The sequence below is a fragment of the Parastagonospora nodorum genome (genome assembly GCF_000146915.1).
Source record: "Parastagonospora nodorum SN15 chromosome Unknown scaffold_1, whole genome shotgun sequence".
Classification (NCBI taxonomy): Eukaryota; Fungi; Ascomycota; class Dothideomycetes; order Pleosporales; family Phaeosphaeriaceae; genus Parastagonospora; species Parastagonospora nodorum.
This window is the reverse complement of record NW_001884549.1, coordinates 1,568,955-1,592,871: the sequence shown is the minus strand read 5'-3', so window position 1 is coordinate 1,592,871 and position 23,917 is coordinate 1,568,955. Positions and strand designations below refer to the sequence as shown.

The 23,917-nt window shown below is 52.4% G+C and overlaps 7 protein-coding genes across 7 annotated transcripts; 5 read left to right on the top strand and 2 right to left on the bottom strand.

The window, feature by feature from the left end:
- Positions 1–153: 153 nt before the first annotated feature.
- SNOG_00697 (hypothetical protein) lies at positions 154–7,348 on the bottom strand (the record flags this gene model as incomplete). The annotated part of the gene is made up of 4 exons (XM_001791322.1): positions 154–1,009; positions 1,032–4,993; positions 5,297–5,946; positions 6,040–7,348. The coding sequence occupies 4 exons, from the start codon at positions 7,346–7,348 to the stop codon at positions 154–156; spliced, it is 6,777 nt and encodes a 2,258-aa protein (XP_001791374.1).
- A 602-nt stretch (positions 7,349–7,950) lies between these two features.
- Positions 7,951–11,642, top strand: SNOG_00696 (hypothetical protein; the record flags this gene model as incomplete). Its single annotated transcript, XM_001791321.1, has 3 exons — positions 7,951–8,166; positions 8,220–8,820; positions 9,088–11,642. 3 exons carry the CDS (start codon positions 7,951–7,953, stop codon positions 11,640–11,642), a joined length of 3,372 nt encoding a protein of 1,123 aa, XP_001791373.1.
- Positions 11,643–12,415: 773 nt separating this feature from the next.
- Positions 12,416–16,065, top strand: SNOG_00695 (hypothetical protein; the record flags this gene model as incomplete). Its single annotated transcript, XM_001791320.1, has 5 exons — positions 12,416–12,771; positions 12,826–13,119; positions 13,208–14,157; positions 14,371–15,048; positions 15,443–16,065. 5 exons carry the CDS (start codon positions 12,416–12,418, stop codon positions 16,063–16,065), a joined length of 2,901 nt encoding a protein of 966 aa, XP_001791372.1.
- Positions 16,066–17,806: 1,741 nt separating this feature from the next.
- On the top strand, positions 17,807–19,459 carry SNOG_00694 (hypothetical protein; the record flags this gene model as incomplete). The annotated part of the gene is made up of 3 exons (XM_001791319.1): positions 17,807–17,816; positions 17,851–18,483; positions 18,597–19,459. The coding sequence occupies 3 exons, from the start codon at positions 17,807–17,809 to the stop codon at positions 19,457–19,459; spliced, it is 1,506 nt and encodes a 501-aa protein (XP_001791371.1).
- A 177-nt stretch (positions 19,460–19,636) lies between these two features.
- On the bottom strand, positions 19,637–20,065 carry SNOG_00693 (hypothetical protein; the record flags this gene model as incomplete). The annotated part of the gene is made up of 2 exons (XM_001791318.1): positions 19,637–19,864; positions 20,039–20,065. The coding sequence occupies 2 exons, from the start codon at positions 20,063–20,065 to the stop codon at positions 19,637–19,639; spliced, it is 255 nt and encodes an 84-aa protein (XP_001791370.1).
- Positions 20,066–21,274: 1,209 nt separating this feature from the next.
- SNOG_00692 (hypothetical protein) lies at positions 21,275–21,718 on the top strand (the record flags this gene model as incomplete). Its single annotated transcript, XM_001791317.1, has 1 exon — positions 21,275–21,718. The coding sequence occupies one exon, from the start codon at positions 21,275–21,277 to the stop codon at positions 21,716–21,718; it is 444 nt and encodes a 147-aa protein (XP_001791369.1).
- A 940-nt stretch (positions 21,719–22,658) lies between these two features.
- SNOG_00691 (hypothetical protein) lies at positions 22,659–23,842 on the top strand (the record flags this gene model as incomplete). The annotated part of the gene is made up of 3 exons (XM_001791316.1): positions 22,659–22,871; positions 22,920–23,224; positions 23,275–23,842. The coding sequence occupies 3 exons, from the start codon at positions 22,659–22,661 to the stop codon at positions 23,840–23,842; spliced, it is 1,086 nt and encodes a 361-aa protein (XP_001791368.1).
- Between the last annotated feature and the right edge of the window lie 75 nt (positions 23,843–23,917).

Here is a 23,917-nt window from a genome sequence, read left to right as displayed (position 1 = left end):
TTGAAAAGAGTCAACAACCATCCATGTGAATGCCGTGAAATTATGTTTCTGGCCGTATCCAAACGCTAAGCGGAACCCATTGAATCGTGATGCTCAACGACAAATTCAAGAGACCAGATACACCAATGCTATGCCTAACTATATGTTTCAATCTCATTCCAGCGCAACAACCGTGCCTTGGCCTCTCCTCCTCATCTTCCCACCCGCACTGCTCCCACTAGTATTCCTCTTATGACCTCTGACTTTCCCACTTCCACCGGCACCCGTATTTGCGCCCGGACCTTCTAGCACTCCTCTACTCCTCTCATTACCTTGCTGAACAATGCGCCCGCTGAACTGATGCCAGCAATTTGGCGCCTGGAGAATGTATTTCTCCATGGCGACGCGAAATCGCATGCGGTAGTCCTTGGGCGAGGTAATGGTCGGCTTGTTCTTGCCGCGATCCTTGATCCAGCTCTCGAGTTTCTTGTCCCAAGTATACGTGCGTATGCAATCAATGATACCGACAATGATCTCGCGATTCGTGTCATCGAAGCCAGCCATGAGACTGTAGTCCATGACATTGTTCTGACTGAGGAACAAGGTATCGTTCCACACGGACGCTTTGAGAAGTTTCTTGGTATGTTCGCGAACGAAAATTGGGGTTTCAGAGTAGATGATATCGACTAGGTTTTCGTCCAGCAGGACTTCGTCGCGCTCACCAGTGGATTGGATTTTGCGATTACGCATGCTGCCCTTGAGATCGTATCGCCGGTTGGGTTCGCGGTCGTAGAACAGGTTTTCCATGACGAGCATGAACCAGTCGAAGTCGCGGCCAGCAGGGCTCTTAATTTGGACCTGGAAGAGACCAAACATCTTGGCGATAACGGATGGGAGCGATTTGAATAAGTTTTGATGCGTGAAGGCAAAGTAGTTGGGGGCGAAGCGGAAGAATGCCTGAACCTCGATAGGAGAAAGCGACTTGAGGACGAAGCGGTCGTCCAATGTTTTGAGGAAGATAGACTTTGCACTTTCCGCCCTTTGAGTCCCACTTGGAGCAGCGAGAAAGTGACTCAACGAAGCGGTCTGCAACGCCGCATTTACGGCGTAGTGCATCGAAGGACTGAGCGAAGAAGATCTTACATTGGACTCTGACGCCGCGATTGGTGAAGGAGTAGCGGATGTTGCTGTTAACCTCATGCAGCAGGTTCCTTTCGATGGAATCGTCTCTAGTCTCTAGATTCTCGAACTCTTTCTTGGCAGCCCAAGGGTCGTCACGAAAGCTTTGTAACTTCGTGAGATAGTCCGGGCTTGACAAAGCGAGTGCGATGATGGAACTAGGCTCATCTTCGCGAACGATGATGTCCGAATCTTCCCAGACGTGTTCCATGGGCGCAAAGGGGTAGTCCAGTGGAGCCCACCCGCTAGAAGAACGCTCAGACCAAAAATTGGTGAGCATCTTCAATAGCGTGGTCTTTTCGTGCCTAGGTAGCTCCAAAGAGCTTTCAAGCTGAGACTCGCTCATATTCATGAGCTGGGAGCTTGCAATACTATCTGGAAGTGGAACATCTTCAGCGGCGATGTCGATATCACTGATATCGTTTTCGATATCCGACACAGAGGGAGGATTGGTGGACGTGAGCGGTTGCTCTTCATGCTCGCTGTACTCAACAGCCACATTGTGGGGGTAACGTTCATCAACTGGAGACTGAGATTCTACAGTGGTAGGAGTTGTCCCGTGGAAAGCACTATCACCAAGCGTGCTATCGTCCATACTGGTGCGTGGAGGTGAAGTAGAAAGCATGTCTTCGTCTGATGCATTGTGCTCTTGAACCGCCTCGTGAACGTCCCTGTACACCTCGACGACCGGCTTCGACGATGCAAGTGGGTATGCACGGATCTGTCGACTGCGATCTGCTCTGCGCTCGCGCATGCGTTCTTTCTGGAACTCACGGGACAGTTGTTCAAAATGTTCAGCGAGCTTAGAAACCTTGCTGCTTTGCTTGAAGGGTATTGACCGCGGGATCCTGGATGCTGACTTGCCTTGCTTCATAGTGCCCATCCCTAGACGCTCACCCATACGCTCAAGAGCTCTCATTGAGTCACTCATGGCCGGCTTTGGTGTATTGAAACTGCTAGCGGGGAGCATAGAAGCGATGGAGGGAGGCGTGTGCTTTGGAACGTTGCCGGGCTGCGACTGTGTTCTGATCAATGAGGTCGGTCTTTGTGGAGCCTCTCGTCGACCATTATCCACCAGGCGAGGGATTTTACTCTCAAGTGGCACATTGCTGTTGGGCTGTGGAGACGGAGAGGTTGGCATATTTTCAATAGCCTCGGCTAGAGATCGGTCGATGGGATTGATTTTTGGAACGCTGGTGGGTGTGGGCGAGCCCTGATCGTATTGAGCATCCTGGGCAGTTTGAGCAGCCAGTGTTGGTGTCTTGAGAAGGTCTTCGTTTGAGACTGGCTGATCTGAAAAGTTCGATGACAGCGCTAGGTCAAGATGACGCACGTCGTCTCGCTCTATAGCTTCTCGGTGAGTCTGAATCGACAAGTCAGATGATCCTTTCGAAGGTGTCGAAGGCGTTGGTGTTTGGGGTGAGGCGGGCCCTTTCTCGGTTGAGCTGCTGTCGACAGAGTGCTCCTCGTGCACCACAGACGCGAGCATATCTTGAGCCTTTTCGGGCGACATATTGGAGGGCATAGGTGAGAGCGCCAAAGCCGCATCTTTCTCGTCCATGTCCACATCTTCAGCACCCGACTCTGCACCTTCTTCGACCGAGGTCAATGAGCTCGTAGATTCATCCCGCTCAAGGAAGAACTTCCTCAGTTGCAGAGTAGCGAGCCGTCGGATATCCTTCTCGGATGGGAAGAATTGCTGCTCAAAGTCCAGGAAGGTCTCATCCCATGCAATCGCCTTTTCTTGTATGGCACGAATTGCCCGGTTCATGGGGATGATCTCGTAGTATTTCGAGTTCATGTACTTGTCTTGAAGCTTGTGTCTCATCCACGCGTGATCCTCGTTTGCGCGTCTCACAAGCCGGTCAACCTCTTTACGACACAGATCCACTTTCTCAGGGATGACGCTGTCGGGATGAATGTCCTGTATTCTGTCCAAGACCGAGTTCATGAAGCAATCCAGCCTCTCTTCGATCTTAAGATATTGTTCGTTCTTCAGCCTTAAGTCACTGTCGACTTTCCAAGTAACGTTTGGTTTTGGGACAGTGACCTCGTACAGGGGTACGGGGTCGTATTGAATACGCAAGGCAACGTTGTTGTACCCGAAATAGCGGACGTGGTCCTTATTGATGTCGTGCGGACATAGATCAGCCCGCGGATGAAGTCGCGTACTCCAGAAAGTCAGTTCAAGGTATTTTGCGAACGAGTACTTCCAACTCCACTCAGACATTGGGAATGTCTGCGTCTCCTGGCCACATATCCTACAGCAGCTCCACATGAGGATGGTCTGATAAAGCCCCTTAAGCTTTGGTGGCTGCTTTTGAACGATAACGCTCATCTGCCCCTCTCCGTGTACATACTGACGCGAGTGATCCAGCATTCTGCGATTGCAGTTGTCAACTTCGCACACCACACCAGCAGAAGTGCAGAGATCCTCCACATATTGCCCCAGTGTGCAGTCGGGGGTGAATCCGTCGTCATAATCGTGTTCCTGGTAGAATCCGAGGGCTATGATCTCAGGCCCGATGCAGGGAGTCGAAGTGGCTGTGTTGACAACACTGTACAGGACAGCAATTTTCTGGTGGTTGAAAGGATCGTAGAGATCCATATTACCCGACACATAAGTTTCCCATTGGCGTTTTTGTGTAATGTAGTGATGCAGGGCTTTGTCGTATTCAGATGCGTGTACGGCTGACAGAAACTCACGCACTTGCTTCGAAGCCTTTTGCACCACAGTATGTACCATCTCGGGTTGCACGAGCTCAAATTGCTGCTCGGTATCTTCAATGTCTTCTTCACCGTCTTCGGTAGTGTATTGGTTTTTCAGCTTCTTCAGTTGTCCGAGTTTCTGTTCATATTGGCGAGCCTGCTCAAGCAAGTATGGTTGCATAAATTTGACGAAAGGCGAAGAGGAAAGAATCTTGGTACGGTGGTCCTCAACCATATCGCTGTAGTATGATGGAGCGGCGTCTTCAATATCTCCTTCGTTCCCAGTGACTTGATCGTTGCCAGTTCCGGATTCTGTTCCAGATTTTGATTGACTGTGAGTACCACCTGCGATTTGTGAGTGCTTCGCTTTATCTTCTTCGCCCTGGCTTGAAGACAGGGTCCCGGTGATTGATGTGGTAGGAGTATCGATGAACTCATCCCGCATCAGACATGTCTCAAGTCGAAGATTGTAGACCACGTATGACATGAATTCAGTAATGCGCTTTAGCTTCACCAACTCTTCATTCTCTGCACCTCGCAGCACGATTGTACAGCCCAGGTCCTTTTGACAGCCGGACAAGAAAACATAGGTCTTCCTGATGTTCTTGTGCAGATAGGTCTTTACGTCGAAGCTCCCGCAGCGTCCAAGATGATTTGGGTCAATGGCCAGTTTGTCGACTGATGAGATCATCCGCGATTGAGTGCATCGTGCCACAGCGTGCAGAACAGCTGCTTTAACGTTGTACACGACCGCGATGCCTTCCTTCTCGAGAAATTCTAGAGCAAGACCGGAAACATTGCGTTCTACAAGCAGAACTTGTGGGCGCAGTGCCGCAATGCGGCTGACAAGATTGCGCAAGTACTCTCTCTCCTGGGCAATGACTGGCTCCAGACTCATAAAGTGCGTTTGGTGGCGTGCATACTCAATCGCAAAAGTTATGATGACGAGTCGCGGGTTTAGGATATTGCGTGGCATACTTCGTAGAGCAACATTCTTAGAAAAGACGACTCCTGACACATAAGCTGTATCGCGAGGTTTTCCACCAGGGATCTTCTTCAGTTTGATGTAATTTCTAATGTCAATGTCATCGCCTCTATCGACATCAGGATTCACGTCATCTGTGCACTGTCTTAATATGGGGATCAGTGCTCTGTCCCAGCCAGACACGTGAGAAACGCCAGCATCATGCAGCATTTGCCGCAAGAGCTTACGTGCATGCTCAAGGCTGGCTGTGTTTAGCTCGACTTTGGGAGTTATACCACCTTGCATTGAGGCGCTTCGCGTGAGCTTAGTACCGGGTGGAGTCGGCGATGGAGAGGGATGTATTTGTGGGGTACCTGGTTGCGAGCCAAAACCAGCGGTAAAGGGCCGCAGCAGGGAGTTGCTCTTGGATCGCCGAGGTGAAGGTCGATGATTGACGCTACTCACGCTCAAGTTCCTTCTTCGATTAGTGCGTTGAGGGTTGCGGCTCGTGATACTGATGTTGTCGGTGTCGCGAGCATGACCACCGCTTGCGACGCTCCTGTCACCCGCCCGTTGCTTGCCCTTTCTCATCGCAGCCAACAAACCACCAAGACCTACTCTTTCGTTTTCTAGTTGTGTACTCTCGGACGTGTCATTCCTCAAGGTTGCAAAGAGACTCGCTTGCTCCTCTTCACTAGATCCTTCATCCGACATGAACGGTGCGAGATCCGGATCGATGATATTATCATGGTGAAATGCTGGCAGACTCGGTTGGCGCGCATTATCCAGGTATTGGTGGAAGGGTGCACGATCATCGTGCTTGACGTGACGCATGTGTTGATGCCTTGAAGGATGGCGCTTATGGCTCGAAGAGCGCGGTCTGCCACCAAGAGATCGCAGTGAACGGGACGAGCTTGGTCGCGCTAGGGTCTGAGGGCCAACTTCAATCACGTGCGATCGACGCTTCTTGTCGCTACCAGTCTTCCGCGACATGGGAATACTGATGGTCGGGGTGCCTATCTTGGTGTGGTCGCTTTCTGTAGGCTCCACGACCTCATCGTCGAAGTCCCTGGTCGACTCACCGTGGTCATAAAGGGATGCTTGGTCGCCATCATCTGTGAAGTCGGAAGAATCATCGTCGTGGCCATAGATAATGGCTTCACAAGGCTTACAGACTTTAATATTGCTAGCTTGTCCAAATAATTTACCTGAGATGATGGAGGTGCATTTTGAGTCGAATATTTGGCCACATGTGCGACAATGATGCTTGCGTCGCCAAGTAGTGAAGGTGTCACCACAGTTGAAGCAGTCTTTGGCGTTCTCATCGCGCATCCAAAATTCCCTGTCAAGGATCTTCCTGCGCATCTGCGAGAAGGCGTTGGTTGGCATTCTGCTTACGGCGGGCCGGGCCTGAGTGACGCGTTGGATCTCCTCTATGGGTGCTACGGTAGGAGTGCGAATGGTAGAAGTGGTTATCACAGAGCTCAAGCCATCAGAGGAAGATGCTCTTGAGGGGCGAAATCCTGGTAAGTGCGAAGGGCCAACTTTGAGCAACGGCGGCCGTTGAGGTTCTTGAGCTCCAGCGGGCACTCGCGCGTTGGATGTGATTCGTGGCGCCTCAGTGTTCTCGCCGCGGTTGTCGGGCTGGTCTCTTGCTGCCTTACTGGCGGGACGAGCCGTTTGATACTGGTTATCGGCCCGAGAACTGACCTTGCTAAGACTCTGGCGAGGTGTATCGGATGGAAACTTGAAGTTGCCCGCGGGACCAGCTGCGTCCTTGTAACCCTCCCCTACTACATCGTCGTCCTCGCTTGTGTCACTTTCCTGGCCCACGAGGTCCATGTCGCCCTTTCTGTCCCTGAAGGACTTGCCGGACGGAAAGCGGGGAGAATTTGCGGGCGGTGGGCCAGTGGCAGAGTCCTTGGTCGCGGTGTTCTTGGGAAGGTCGTGGTTGGACAGGCTCTGCACGCGAGAGTGAGTACTGGTAGGACTATGGGCAAATGCGTCCTCCTCTTTCAGGGATCTGCCGGGCTCGATGCTTGGGGCTATGGAGGGCCTGGATCTGGTGGTAGCAAGAGACGTCTTGGAGGCATTTAGCGAGTGTTTGCCAGGCAGCGTAGCGACGGATGAGCTCGAGTCCCGTGATGGGGGCAGCGCTTCAGGAAAGCTTGGCACTGACGGCGACTGCAGCCTCGAGGACGGCCCAGAGAATACGACAGGCGACGGCAATGCAGTTCCTCCAGGACTGCGGGGTGCAGGACCGAGTTTGGCGGCTGCTTTGCTTGTTGCTGTGGCTGCACCGTCTCCATCTGCTGCGGTTTGCTCCTTGACACCGCCCACCGACGCTCGCAAACGGCTGTAAAGGCCACTCAGACCGCCCGACACGAGTTCTGCGCCCTTGGGCTCGTCAACTGCCGGTGCTGGAGGCGCTGTGAGGTCGTCGAAGGTGGTGAGCGTATCGGATCGCGATGCCGTGGCGTGCATGTCGTGCAGCGAACTGCGGGGGTCGTCCGCCATGACTGCGGGCAGGAAGTTGGGTGTCTACGTGTGGAGGGTGGTGGAGTGGAACAGCACTGGGTCGGTATGGCAGCGGGATGGCGTCCAGCGGTGGACAGTGAATAGCGGCATCAGGCTTCAGATAGCTGGAATCTTCCTTCACCAGCAAGCTCGAGGTACTATTCAGACAAGCGAGGTATTATGTAGATGTTGCTGGCCATGCTGAGATGTACAGACAGACAAGGCGGCAGCGTTTGGGCTTCTGGACGGCCTGCGACGTTGGTAGGCTCGTGCATGCGCCCGTGGTGGTGAACAGCGGAATGACGCACATGCGCGGGCCAAGCGCGCGGGACGAACTTCACAGCCACCCGCAGATGCACTTCCGCCCCACGCCGCCCTTGGCCTTGCTGCACGCAAACGCCGTGCGTGAACATGCATGCTATAGGAAAATGCGCGCCCTTTGCCGAGTCGCGCTGCTACCTCTAAATACCTCAATCCCAACTCTCTTCCAAAAGACAGTCGTGCGAAGTTCTGCCCACCCCCGAAGACGTGCCGCTCGTTAGTCAGACGCGTCCGGTCGCGTCTCCCCACAATCCATCACCACCCGGGCCCACGGGCTTCTCATGGCCGTTAGCCTCACTGCCTGGCTCGAAGAGGAACTCGCGACCCAGTTGCTGCTTGGTAACCATTGGCTGCAGGAGAAGAATAAGCAGAAGCAGTCGGGCGTCAAGGCAGACCCGGAGCGAGTGTGGAGAGGACTCTACCACGACAACGGCTCGTGCCTCGAAATCACCAACGACATCCACCCAGACCGCAACAGCTTCCTCAAGATCATCCAGGCATGTGACGTCGCCATCTGAGCTCGCCTGCCCCTCTAACCCCTCCCTTGCAGTTCTCACCTTACCTGTTCACTGACGGTAACACGCAAATTGGCGCCGTGCTTTCGCCAGCGTGCTTCAGATACCTTCACCCGAGAGCCCAGATCCACGACGTGGTTCGCATCCGGAAATACACCATCCGCTTCACGTCCTACGGCCCGCCTGACGAGCATCTTCAATTCATCATCGACTCCGTCGATTGGCTCGGGTACCATAGCGCAGGGAATCAGCAGCAGAACGTTGACGAGCTGAAGCCTCTCTGGTCCGCGGAGCTGCGCAATATCACCCGCCAGCTTCACGAGACACGAGCCCGCGAAGACCGCAGATGCCTGGACCCCGACAATTCGCCTGAGCAGGGAGCAGACGATACATCAGTCGCCATGGCCGGCTCAGACGAGGCGGGCTCCCAGTCGCACACGCAAGTGGAGTTTGGCACACAACTCCCACAGGATGATGGTCCACGATTTCTAGGCGTGAACAGACGGGAGCCTGTGCTGGCAGGCAATACACAGCGAGAAGAGATTAGGCCAGTTCCTCTGAAACCTGCAAAGCCAGTTTTCAACGATCGCAAGAAGCTGCTCGGCTTGCTGCATAAGCCCTGTGGCCTCGACGCGAGTGAGACCACCAAACCACCCCCGAATCGTTCCCCCCGCGCCATTGTTGACAGGCCACCAAAACCCACACATGCTTCGGGGTCTCAACTCACGACCCAACTGCCCGTGAATATCAATCGACAACCTACGCAGATGCAGTCCGCGAGTACGGTAACAAGAGCGAATTCCCCTGAGCAAGGCGGCAGCACACGCCGGGCTGGAGAAACTGAAGCTGCGGCATCTCACGTCGCGAAACGCACTCATCACCGGTCAAGTAGAGACGCTACAGCACCAAAGAGTGAAGTGGACCAGCTGCAAAAACTTGCCTCTGAGTGCTCATGGATGCAAGATCTTGAGTTCACGCGCGAAACTTTCCGCGTACCCTCCGAACAATTGAACATATTACGGAAAGAGGACAGCTGGCACAAGCCAAGGCCAGGCTGCAAATTCCCTGACGGCAACATACCCATTCATATTCTTACCATGCTCTACAGGCAGGCCGACGAGAATGCAGCCCTGGATGCGGGGCCAGACTCCGACGATGAGATGGACGAAGACCCATCACCAGAATTCCCCGTCGAATCCACAAATGCCTCTGCAGAATCAGCACCTCAGACGACTCCGGATGACCAGCTTCCGACAAGCCAAGTATCATGGTCCGCCTCTCCCACCCCCGAGCCACCAAGACTGCCAACTCGGTCGAATCAACAGCTACCTCCCGATTCAAGCTTCGAACCCGTGGACCATATGGGCCCTGCAGAAGACGATGATGCTGGGAAGTCTATTGTTTCCTCGCAGATACAAGATCCCATCCTTATAGACTCATCCAACGAGGACGAACAGAACGACCCGCCCTCATCGCCGCCGGTCGCAGAGGATGCTGCAGACACGGATGAAGATATGGAGATGGAAGAGCACGTGCCACAAGCACTCGGAGAAGACAGTGTGGAGAGGGTGATCGACCTACCGCAACGTTCGGTGCCAGCTGCATCACCACCGCCCCGCCCTGTTGTTCAAGTGAAAGAAACTCCATACGTCAGAAACAAGAATGGTCAGCTTAGGACACAGGCCGACCCTGCTCCATCGCGAAAGCTGAGTTCCAGTGGCACGTCAAAGCACACTTCATCCACTTCAATTGTGCATGGTACCTACAACGATAAGTCCTCGTCGGATCTGCAGGTCAACGCCGCTCAAACGGATATCAATGTCACTGATCTAGAGCAAGGGCTTCAAAAGGACGGGCTTCAGCTCAAGCAATGGGAACGAGAAGTTGCACATGAGATTAGTAGTCCAGTCTTGGATAACGCGCCTTTGGAGATGATTGGAAATCACTCCGCGATGCCAGAAGCGATAGGTGCGTCGCGTGATTTACAACCAGCGATAGGGAACGACTCTCCAAGGAAGTCAATGGTGCAGGACGCGACGATAATTGAAGTACCAGAGCCGAATCTCGTATCTGCCCATATGCCACCATCCAACTCAGGACCCATTGCAGAGCCCAGCCCACCTCATCCTATAGAAGGACGCCCAGCTGGCGAAGACGGAAAGAGAGCAATGCTTTCAAAAAGCCCTTCGCGTACTCCAGGCGCTCTCAAGCGCAAGCACGATAACTCGCTATCAAGGAAAAACAGTCGGCAATCAAAAAGACGAGAGATCAAGATCGTCGGCTTCGGCGATGATCCACCAGACTTGACAGATCCAGCGTTAACAATACGACATTATCGCGAAGAGTCTCTACGGCAATACCGAGAAGCTCGCAAGTCAAGCTCAAGTGTTGAAAACGGGCCACAATCTGCTGCAAAGGCTGAGGCACCGCATGGAGGCGATGCTATGCAGATAGATACATCCGCTATATCACCAATGGCTACTCCTGTCCCTCTATCACCACTACATGACAGTTTGCACAAGGAGCCAAGTCCAGCTTTTCCAGTCGTGGAAGATGCGACAGCAGCAGCAATGCGCTCAGCCTCAGTCACGGTGCCTACCGAGGGTGTCCAGCGCGTTTCCACGCCGGAAGTCTCAAGGCCACAAGCTTCACATGTCGCAACGAGTACCAGAAAAGCGGCGTCGAGCGTTTTTGAAAGATTCAAAGCGGCTTATCCAGAATACACAGGGGACACGAAACATTTCCAAGGGCAATGCACACAGATAATTCAACTGGACCGAGAAGATAAGATGGTGCCAAAGTGGCAATGGGACGACTATATCATACGCAATAGGACAGATTACAAGGATTATGCCGTGGAGCGCATGGATCAAGGCGAGAATCCCGAGCCGTATCATCGTTTCTACAAAGACATGATACGCGACACGATCTATCGAAAAGGTATCATCGAGGGACGAAATACACTGATTCGGGCATTACAGCAGCTCAACGCCCCATTACCAGAGCGCGAACCTAGGGATTCTCCAAAGGATCCATCTAGGAAAGAAAAGCGCGCGAGAGCATCGCTCCCTAGCGCTTTCCACCAGGCCAAACCTATCTCCAAAAATCATCAAGCAATTTCAGCGCCAGAACGACCGCGCAACTCCCTGCCACCACGACCCCAGCACAACTCTCATACGCCTGCAACGGATCCGCATATCCGCAATGCTCAACCACTGCCACCAGCAGTGTCTCGTGACTTTACGTCAAATGAGCGATCAAGTCCTAGACCTCATTCTCTGTCTCGCCTATCACTCGATGGGGCCGCTTCACCATGCACCACCCCAGGAGCAGACACAACAGCGGGCGCTAGCGACCCCTTCCGAGACTTTGTCTTTGCATACCAAAGAACAACATCGTTCACAGGGAGCACGAAAGTGAGTCCAGGACCACACCGTAACAGAGGGCGGAAAAGCTAAGGACATGTGCAGGTTGATCCACGGCTGCCCTGGCCCAAGAATTTGGGCGTCAGGCCATCGATGGCAGATGCGCTAAAATCGAAGGTGGATGTTATGAAATGGAAAGATGTACTGTAGATTATCGGATACGGGCAGGGACTTGGCAACTGGCGTTTTATCGGGAACGGATCGGATCGACGCATGGTAGTGTTGGGTTCACGTGCGTCCCATGCGATGGTTCTCCGGACTTTGATACCCCCTGACTGCGCGCTTCGGCGATAATTCTTCTTAGCTAGTGTGTATTTTATTACTATGAACCAACATATCGACCTCATTCATTTTTCTACTTCAGCTTGTAATGGTTGAGAGACTGCACTTGGCAGGTGCCGGTTGCGTGCGGATAGTCGCTGCGGTTTCTACGCTAGAAGCTAGCTTGTCCCACTCATGGGATGTCTTGTTATATACAGATAGTGACATATTTAGCAGGTATCTACGTCACTGCTCGATCTAGATAGTGTCGTGCTCGACTTCCAACACGATGTCTAAAATCAGTTCCTTGCGAATTTGTTCGCGGGATGTTAACCCGCTAGTCGACGACCGACCTGCACTTCACGCCCGTTTTTTTACCCCAACCGTCTTGCCTTAATCGTGTTAAGGCCACTGGGTCCATGCAGGCGCAGTTGTGAAACTCGAAAGACAAATTTGTACTACGGTCTCCCTGACACCATTGCCTGAATGCCTTCGGCGGCCGAGTGCTTGCTTCCAATCGTCACCTGCGGGAGCTTCGTACAGCCATGGTCGACCAACCGGATCCACCAAAATCAGCCTCGGACGTCAAGAGGGAGCGCGACGTCCTGAATTTCCATGCTGCGTTTCGCGATATACCCCATTTTGAAGATCTTGGACCCTCGCCGGATACACATTCGATCCCCAAACACCATGCTCCCAAGCCGGCCACCGATGCCTCGTTGGCTGCCTTTGGCCAATTGGCGGCAATGAGACTCAGTGCAGCACGCAGCCTGATCAGCTTGATCGACGATGAATATCAATACATCTTGGCTGAAGCAACCCCAAAAACGTCGTTGAAAGCAGACTCGCCTCTTAACAAGGACGATAACCTTATCTTCGGGCATGTTCGATTACCCCGACGGTACGTGTGTCTTGAACAGTTCCACATTGGGAACGATTTTGCTAACCATAGCAGATGGGGCATTTGTGAAAAATTGCTCGAGCCGTCTGCACTGGTAGAAGAAGGCATCATTGTCATCAACGACTTCTCCAAGGAAGGTCAGTACCTCAACCGCTCTTATGTGCAGGAGGGCCGTATGCGCTTCTATGCCGGCGTCCCTCTAGTCAACAAGGCTGGAAGCGTTGTTGGCGCAGTATGCATTTTCGACAGAGATGCAAGAGATGGACTGTCGCAAGATGACAAGACCTACCTCAAGGACTTGGCTGGAGTCGTCATGGACTACTTAGAAACATACACTATCAGGGAGCGGTACCGGCGGGCAGCCAAAGGACTGTAAGTGGATTACGAGCACGCACCGCGTACAAGGTCTATGCTGATTGCATATCTCAACATCTAGGCATGGACTCATGTCATTTGCCGAAGGTACAGCTTCTGAGCCTGTTAGCGAGCAAGGCCAACCATTGGGTGTCTTCGCGAAAGACCAGGTTGCAGCGACACATGAACAGCGAGATCAGAGACTGGAGTATCAGGAGATGAGTGGCGTCACGCGCATAGACAGCCCCGAAACTCGACGCGAAGAGCCGGTATCTCCGACCAAGGAATCAACAGACCGCCGGCGCTCAGTCAGTGATTTGCAAGACAGTCTGCTACCTTCGACTGTTAAAGATCTGTTCGCTCGAGCGGCGGGCATCATGCGTCACTCGAACGACATGAGTGGAGTTATGTTTTTAGATGCTTCCTACGCAGCTTCAGGATCAAAAGATGCCCGGCCGACAAGCGCTGGAAGACGATGCAAGATTCTTGGATTTGCAACAGAGGAACACAACAGCTTGAATGGTGACGTACTTCCTCCTGACATGATACCCCGCGAGTCCAACTTCAAATGGGTTCTGGAGCAGTATCCGCAAGGCTATTATTTGCAGTGTGATGAACTGGACGATGAATCTTACGCAGCGAACAACTCGGCACCTGAGCCATTGCATGAATTTACAGGAACCTTGCAGCAAGGCCAAGGGTTCAAGGAAGTCGACAGAGATCGAGAGCAGCATACGGCGAGAGTCAAAGCGCTGATACCCAACATCAAAACTGCTCTATTCCTACCACTTTGGGACTTTGATCGGGGCCGATGGTTCGCCGGCTGCTTCTGTTGGTCTACAAAATTGGAGAGGGCTCTAGACGGCCGGCTCGACCTCCCATTCCTGAAGACATTTGGACACTCCATCATGCAAGAAGTCGCACGGCTCGATGCATCTGCCACCAGCCAGTCGAAAACAACCTTCCTGTCCTCGCTATCCCACGAGTTGCGAACGCCACTACACGGAATTTTAGGCTCCGCTCACCTCATGCGTAACTCCCGCCTGGATAGCTTCCAGGTGTCCATGGTCAACGCAATTACAATATGTGGTCGAACACTACTCGAGACGGTGGAGCATCTTCTCGATCACGCAGAACGTCCAGAACCTAATCGAAAATACTCATCAACAATCTCTCATAGTGAGCACAGCATATGCATTACTTCGGAACAACTGGGTCCCGTAAGACAACATGATGAAAGCTCAGATACCTTCAAGTGTAACGTGGGTTTCGTTACTGAGGAGGTGGTAGAAACGATGATAGTCGGAGAGACTCCATACGGCGTCACGATAGAATCGCATACCGATGAGGAGTCTGTGGGAGACCAAAGTACCAGAGTCGCTATTGCGAGTAAACGAAGCCGCTTCATCATCCTGGATATCACCGACTACCGGGCACTTGGTTTCAGACTATCAGCTAGCTCTTACGGTCGGCTTGTCATGAATTTAGTAGGCAATGCCCTCAAATTCACTGACAATGGATATGTCCACATCTCGGTACACTCCGAAGATCTTTCGGAAAAGAGCGGGACAGTCGTGGTCAAGGTTATGGATTCAGGGGTCGGGATGAGGCCACGATTCTTGGAATCTGCATTCGAGGCCTTTCGCAAGGAGAATCAGCACACTGCAGGCACCGGAGTAGGACTTTCTGTGGTCAAACGAATCCTAGAAGATGTTGGTGGACGGATCGACATTTCCAGCGAACCTTCAAGGGGCACGGAAGTCATGCTTAAATTACCCCTGCAGCGACTGACCGAAGAGGAGGGCAACGATCCTGCTATTAATCCCTTGCCAATAGTTATGTCCGGTCTTGAGGGTAGGAAAGTATGCATTCTGTATGAAGCAGGCAATCCCGACGATGCACCTGAGTTGGTCCAGCACAAACGTACCGTGAAACGCTACGTAGAAACTTTATCCGCAACACTGTCTAAGGTCTTGAAGCTAGATATACATCACAGCGGTACCTGGGACGGTACAGATGACACAGAAGTTGTGATCTGTCCCGAAGTCTCATTCGAAAGCCTTCACAACATCCGAACCAACGCCGCTAAATCAGGTCGGCGATGCCCAGCTACGATTCTCATAGCGATGGATGTGCTCGAAGCTGAGACACTGCGTTCCGACGCGAGAGTAACGAGCAGAGAGTCCATTGTAGAATCCATCACTCAGCCGTAAGTCCAGGAATATACGGCGTAGGACCACACTGACTGTACCTAGTTGCGGACCATACAAATTGTCAGTCGTACTCAACGCATGTCTCCATCACTACGACCACATAGACTCCCCCATGATCCCCTCCCCGTCCTCCGCCAACCTCTCCTCAGGCTCATGGAGCGCCCCGCAAGACTCCACCCGCGAATTCGGACCCAGAATCGGGCTTTACCCATCTCCCACCCTCGCCCTGCGAAGGTCCAAGTCCAAAGACCCCGCGGCGCCAGACGTCCAGCCCCCAGCCCCAATCCAGGATGAACAGCGCCTTCACATCACCCAAGCCCTCATCGTAGACGACAACGCCATCAACCGCCGCCTGCTCTCCGCGTGGATGAAGAAACACGACCTCCCCTTCCGCGAAGCCAAGAACGGCCAGCAGGCGCTCGACATGTACAAAGATACGTCTCCCCCGTTCGACACGGTGCTCATGGACATCAGCATGCCCGTCATGGACGGCATGACGGCCACGCGGCTGATCCGCGAGTTTGAAAACGAGAAGGGTTTACAGGCGGCGCATGTCATTGCGCTCACGGGGCTGACGTCGGCGAGCGCGAAGCTCGAGGCGTGGACGAGTGGGGTGGATGATTTTCTGACCAAGCCGGTTGATTTCAAGAGGTTGGAGGGATTGGTGAGGGTCGGGAGGGGAGGGGAGGGCACGGGGTTTATGAAGGAGCACGGGAGTGTGCCTTGAGGGGATGGCGCGGTGGGATTGGTTGCAAATGACACACGAGTAATGACGTGGCGCGAACACGAGAGAGACGCCGCTGGTGCAGAGGCGTCTTGCTCGTCACGACGATCACAGCTTGCGGGCGTGTTGCTATCGGTATGAATGGAGTGATGGAAGTGTACCCAAGGGTCCGAGAAGAGAGCGCAGGACATCGCCGCAAGAATCACATGCACAGAAGACGCACTGCAGTGTATAAGAACATGATGAGATTCCATTAGAAGCGCAGGCTAGACTATCGACGAGCCGGCATGTACACCACTTCCAAAATACATTTCATACGAGAGAACAGTGATGTAGCAAGATGTTTTTACGTTCCTTGTTCCATGGTATAAGTGGGAGCAAGGAATGATTGACACTGCCGAAGAAATTCTTCTTTCGCCGATCTGGAGAGACACATAGCCATGGATGCGATGGGCATAGTGCTCGCAGTAAATTACGGCGAGTGGGATTTATGCACTCCGTTACTGGACGATTCCACGCGACAAGTCGCAAACACGTTGGCGCGTTGTGGTGCTCTGAGAGCCCGGAATGAATTACGTTGGATTGATATCTGTAAAGTATTTAGTATACATTGTCCATGTCCAGCATGCGACCAGTCGGAGGGACGAGGGCGCAAGCATGAGCAACTTCGTGTCGCGTTATTCGCATCGTGAGCACCCAACATATTGGCGCCACCTCGACTCGAAATCGCAACCACTCGCTCCATCTCGCTCGCCCATCGCTATCCCAACGTCGCATATCGTGTCGTGTTCTCGTGACACCTAACCAGTTCATCGAATCAGAGATGCCATCAAAGCGTCCGCAATGGTAACAAGGTGTGTGTGCCGAACGCGGAAGTCATGCACCCCCACCGCCTCGTCCAACGAACCACTTGGGCCCGGTAAAGGGAGAGTTGCGGAGGCAGAGGCGGGGGAGTGCTCAGTGGGTACACGCTAGGCTTTCATCATCTGGGCGGGATTGTTAGTCACGGTGTAGGTGGTGGTTGAGAGGGCAGTGGCTTACTTGAGTTAAACTGGAAGGATGGGGAAGGAAAGTGGGTGTGGGTGCGCTGAAGTTTTTGAGGTAGGTGAGCTTGGACCACTCGGGCTTGGCGGGATCTTTGTGGACGACTTGGGATGGAGGTGGGATTCGATGCACTGAATTGCAGATTATTGATTGAACGTCAAGACTAGTCGGAAGAGTAATCATGAGTCTCGCACATGCTTCTCAGCGTGTGTTAGGTCGTGGCACGTGTTTGCGCAGCTCCTACCTCGAGATATCTCTTTTTTTCCGAACGCGCAGTCACGGGATCACACCATCTTGCGCTGCAGCCATCTCCCGACATGCTACAAGATGCCTGTCGACATCAAGACCCCTGCAGGATGCTATAGAACCGGATGAGCAGCTACGAAAGACTCTGGATGAGTTCAAAGCCACTAGTATGTCGTCATAGCAACTCACCTTTTCTCAGCTCACATAATATAGTCAGAACGACGCCTTGGGGGGAAAGTAGAGGCACACTCCATGAACGAATCTCCAGGTCAGATCCTTCTAGCAAGGCAGTCGAGCTATGTGGTTATATCAGCACCCGACGAGACATCAATAAGAAGTTGAGCTTTACCATCCTTCGTGTGTCGAATCAATCGTATTGCATACAACTCGTCTCGAACTCACAAAAGGGGGGAAAGGAAGCAGAAGCCCATGAGCGCCTGCGGTCGCTAAAGGAATGGACACCCGTACGGGTTCGTGGAGTTCTTAAACCCCGCGAAGCTGCCAAAACCGACACTCACGATGGCATCAAACTTGACACTCTCAACGAGATAGTCGTCGATCATGTTGAACCGCTGAATCAGATCTCAGAGGACTTCATCATCAAGCAAGATACGGTGTTTGGGCCTGAGCAAAGACACCTACAGCTACGCACCAATTCTCAGCTACGCAACAACCTACTCTTCCGTGCCCAAAAGGTTCTTGAGGCTAGAGTGCACCTGAACGAGCATGAATGGACCGAGATTGAGACTCCCATCCTGTTCAAGTCGACGCCAGAGGGTGCGAGAGAATTTCTCGTTCCGACGCGGGAAAAAGGGCTGGCATATGCACTTCCGCAAAGCCCGCAGCAGTACAAACAGATCTTGATGGCTTCTGGTCTTACAAAGTACTTCCAATTTGCGAGATGTTTCCGCGATGAGGATCTTCGGGCTGATCGCCAACCGGAATTTACTCAGCTCGATATGGAAATGGCGTTCGCAGGCGAAGAAGACGTGATGGCACAGACAGAGCGTCTGCTGCAATCAATTTGGAAGAAAAATGACAAAGGAGAACGATTTCCACGCATGAAGTATCAGGAGGCCATGTCTTCGTACGGTTCTGATAAGCCGGATTTGCGATACGAAGCCAAAGTAAGTGTCGTGTGACTTTCGCGCATTGTCATGCTTACCACTGGCAGATCCACAATATCACCCAGTACCTTCCTGCCGATCTCATTGGGAAAATTTCACCATTGCAAGATCCGATAGTAGACGCTTTTAAGATCCCTATGTCTGGCGACCCCAAGACGACTCGCAAATTCGTCGCCTCCTTCCTTGACAGCCCTGACGGTAAAGTATATCTCGACAACCCACATGGCCAGCCCGGCATATTCATTGGAGACCTCTCGCAGCCCATGCAAGGCCTCGGACCTCTGGGCTATCCATACGTGATGGAAGGTCCTCCTGGCCTCGCAGTCGAACACGGCGACCTCCTCGTCCTTCAAGCACGCCCCAATGCCCCCCTATCAGGCGGCTCAACGATGCTAGGAAACCTTCGTCTAGCACTTTACAAAGCCGCAATCGCCCAGGACCTCATCGACCCGCCAAGTCCCGACGACTACCAATTCCTCTGGATCACTGACTTCCCTCTCTTCACACCAAACAACGACTCTGACCCCGGCCAAGGTGGCTCATCGGGCTTCTCATCAACCCACCACCCCTTCACTGCGCCCAAAACACCCGCCGACGTCGACCTTCTCCTCACTGACCCCTCGCGTGCCATAGCCGCACATTACGACATCGTCGTCAACGGCGTGGAACTAGGCGGCGGCTCGCGCCGAATCCACAACGCCGCGGTCCAGGAATTCATCTTCCGCGACGCGCTCAAAATGAAGCCCGAGCGCATCGAAGACTTTAGACACCTGCTCAATGTGCTGGCATCCGGGTGTCCGCCGCATGCGGGTATTGCGTTGGGGTGGGATCGGTTGATTGCTGTTATGAGGGGAAGTGAGAGTGTGAGAGATGTTATTGCGTTCCCGAAGAGTGGTAGGGGCGAGGATGGGTTGGTCAAGAGTCCGAATAGAGTTACGGAGGAGCAGTTGGATACGTATCATTTAAAGTTGAAGGAATAGATCGTGTCGGCGCGTTTGTAGGATAGATGTAGAAAATGCGTTTGGACGGAATGATCACTCTGCATGTACGATACGGAAGATGGAATCATGATTGTAAACATGTTGCATTTTATTCGTGATCTCCGTACTTCATCTACATCCCCTTCTCCTTAGTCCCTATTCAACTTCCACCAAACTCTAAACACTATATCCCATCTCCCTCAAAATCGCCTTTCCCTCCTTCACATCACCGTCTTTGCGCATTTTCAGTCCATATGCTATCAAGAACGCCGGGAAGCTGGCGTAACCCGCATCTTTCGCTGCAGCAGTGGTGCCCTTGATCTGTGATTTGTCGTCGGCAGGTATTGTTCGCAGTGTCGTCGATATGTAGAACTTTAGTTCGAACTTGGAAACTGGTTTCTTGTGCTTTGGTACGTGGTGAAAGGGGAATGGTAGGGAGATTTATAGGTGGGAGTGGGATTTGTAGCAAGCCTGTGTGTGCCGAGCGTGTGATTGCGAGTGTGCGCGTGAGGGCGATGTGGAAGTCTCACGTGGACAGGGCAAGTATGTCGTTTTCAGGTCTACAAATGCCTAATTTACATGATTGTAATCAGTAAGGTTATACATGTCGCTTTGTAGTATTCACGCTTTTCTAAAGTTGGGAGACAGTCGCTGGTGATTCGTCCGAGAGCAAGGTGATGCTTTCATAACACATCGTAGAATTCGCAACTCTAAGATGCCAGATGAAAAGAGTAGAAGAATATCATAGATCTGTTCATTCTAGATCTCATCATGCGGTCACTGCAAGGAGAGTCTGCCCATAATCCCAATTTGTAGAGTCAGTGAGAAATACTAGACCTGATGTCATTGTCATCGTACTCAGAGGGTGCGATCGCGAACAGAGTGACAAACACTCCGTCTAATTTTAACCCAAATTTGGGACTGAGTCACATCTGGACGTCGATGGACCGCAATCAATGCAGCTCTACTAGAGGTTTTGGACCCTGTTCCCGATCTCGGTAAGTTGAGCCGGATAGAGTAGATACAAATGACATCACGATGCGCTAGTATTTTCAAAGTGTCCTAAAGTTACCGGCCGACGTTTACGTGTTGTTTTGGTCCTCTCTTGGGATGTGATGTCGTGGAAGTGTTCCAAGGTTCTCATGCTTCGCCAGTGCATCACACTCACAGCTCGCCACCGCTGTTTAAGGCTATACGCTGATTACGAACAACCGAGCTTTCCAAGAATAGAACCTTCTAAAAATCGCGTAGAACGAAACTAGGGTGGAAGGTCCTGACGCTCTTTCATGCTCGGAGACACGTCCGAACCACACTATACTCGCCCTCGCCACTGCGCGATGCCACCCAAACGCCATGAGAACCGCGGTTCGACGTCACATCTCGTGTGGTCTCTCCGACTACTGCTATCCGGCGTGAGGAATGATTCGCTGCTTCGCAGCAGAGGGCGGTTTCTTCTGGGTATACAATACCCCGAACAGCGAAGTACCGTAGCCGCGGCGTGCATAAGCACAACTTGTGTCGAAAGTTGGAACGCTTGCGCTGGGTTGCATCTTTGCTCTCGTATTTTTGGAGTCGGCTCATCGGTCGTCGATCGTGCGCTCCGAGTTGACGTCAAGCACGTCGTTTCGATGGGAGGCTACTGTCAACATTGTCATTGTACGCATAGTAGGTATACACGAATATTCTCAGGTAGGTATATAGGCATTACGAGTACGTCTTTCTGCACATCGCCAAATCACTGAGCTTATCACCTGTCAACATCAGAGACAATCCAAGCACAATCTTCCATTTATATTCAGTCTTATCACCACAACTATGCACTTCACGAACACCGTCTCTCTCCTCTCGGTGGCCAGTCTTGCAGCAGCCATCCCCTACTGGCCCGAGCATGCCTTATCCAGCTATGCCAGCAGCACACCTACCGCCGTAACAGGAAGCACGCCCAGTAGCACATCCAGCAGCACACCCAGCTCCACGATCTGCCCTGTCGTCCAAGAAGGCGATTATGTCTGGAAGGTCTCCAGCTTCTCAGCCCGCAAGCTCAACGGCACAGATAACAACGCTGTCAGCTTCAATATTTCCGCGACCAACAACGGCACTCTGAACTTCCAGTGTGCAGCCTCTACCCAAGGTAATAACGTACTTGAGGAGGGCGAGCTATACGACTGCGGTGAGAACTCTTTGATCAGCTTCGCATTTGAGGGTATCGACCTCACAAGCACCCGTCTGTTGTTGCACCAGCGCGTTTCCGACACGTAAGTAGCTTTTCTCTTAAATTGCCGTGCTAGTGCTAATTATTCAACAGCGTTACTGAGGTTGGCACCACTACCGTTCCGTATTACTGCCGTGCTGGTGGCAGTGCTCCCCTCGATTATGTCTGCTCGGGTGTTTCAGATATGTACATCACGTTGGCTAAGCTTCCTTTGTCTACTTAGATTGACCAGTAATTGGAGAGCATCAGCTTTTTTTGTTGGTCTCGGGCTAGAAGACTTTTAGAGTAGCATGTTAATAAAATGCGACTTTGCAAACATTTATAATTCACACACACTTTCTATTCCGAGCACTACAGTATTAAAGTGGACCTTTAACACGAACCCGGACAGCCTGCTATGCATTGTTAGTGCTCCCGTCATTGCGATCGATGTCCTGTGCATCTTTTCGACGGCTGCCCAGGTGCCCATGAGAACCGGGAAGATGATTCGCGACGTCTTCATGACACTACAGCGATAAGAAACAACATGCGACTGAGCTTCAGATTGCTAGCCATGTTCGACAATTTTCTTGTTGCTCTGATCGGAACAGGGTCTGGTTGCGGCTGTAGGACGACCCAACCACGCGATCTTATCTAAGACATCACCGATTCAGGCACAACAAACAACAGGGCTCCACTTCCCACGACTACCCCAGGCTCGTATTCCAAATCATCGCGCTTTCCATCACCAATCCAAGGCATACAGAAAATCTAGAGCGTATGTATGATCATCGTCTCCCTCACTGAAGCCTTATCCAACGAATCCCCGGGATTATGTTTCACACGCACTCCTGTAGCGAGTATACTTAAGCGAGGACGACTGGCGAGATGCACGTAGACAAACCAGCTGAAACCCTGATACCGTTTTGCTGTTCACGTCTGGACATGAAGTATTGAGCATTGCCCACACTCGTCCCTTCGTTCCCCACTCGCGACTTAGGACTCCACATGACTACTCGGAAACAGCAACCGCTGTGCCACACTGCGCTTCAAGAAATGGACGAGACTACGACTCAGACGCAGATTGATCGGGCCGTATTGCGCTGCACCACGCTATTCGTGCATGTTATGCAGCTAGTGCTGGCGGTTGTGGTGCTGGGACTGGATGCGTATGGGGTGTGCTATGTGGCCTACAATATACTCATATACTCCCTGATAATAGTAAGTTGGACATGGCAGCGCGTATCCATTCGCTAACTCCTGTGTTAGTCTGTGTGCACGATTCCTGTCTGCGGATACCTCATTATAGCTCAGACCGTTCTGCGCAAACTATACACGCCGTACACAGCTGGCGCTTACCATGCATGGATGCTAATGTTCTGGATCACGGATCTGGGACTGGCTTCTCATCTTGCCACGATGTGGAGTGGACACGGATGCGCTGAGGACTTCCACGATAGCTCGATATGCGTACCATTCGAGAAGCGGGACCTTCAAGACGCTCGAACCAAAGTCTCCTACAGGTGGTACTACATGATGCTCATTGCCGGCGTGGTCCTCACCGCCTGTGAACTGTGAGTGATAAAGAAGTCATGGAATGCGAACGGGCACTGACACAAGGTAGAACTTTATGGATTGTCACAACGAGCCTCTTGGTATTCGCATGGTGGAAACGTCCATCCACCGACACTGAAGCCTCGTCAGTAACAGCACCATGGCCAGGACGAAGCCACACTATCTCGCCCCACGTAAACATACCATTCGAAGGTACCAGCAGCGAAAATACCAATTACCCTGACGTATTCCACATCCCAGCGCCCAATGCACCCTGGGATCAACCACGTTCACAGCACCAAGAAGCTCGACATCAAATCATCCCAGACGCGTCCACGGACGGAGGCTATTCTACCCAGACTTCTCGAGAGATTGAGCGCGATCCGCTGGCAGGCCATCTCTACGTACACTCAGGGATGGCGCCCGATAGGAGATTGATGAGGGCAAAGAGTCTCAACAGGTCGATATATGGGCAACCTTCAATGTATCGAACATCTGCGGATGAGAGATCAGGACCACCAAGCGATACACAGCAGATTGATTGGTCGGAACGGTCGAGCCTAGGCATGATGAACCCGTCGTTGCGGTCGTCTATGTCTACAGGTCGAAGAGTGCGACGCTTCACGATGGGCGAATGATGTGGACCTGGCGCACTTCTTATTTCATTAGCAAATATGTTCAGAACATACTGGCAGCTCAATTGGCACACTATG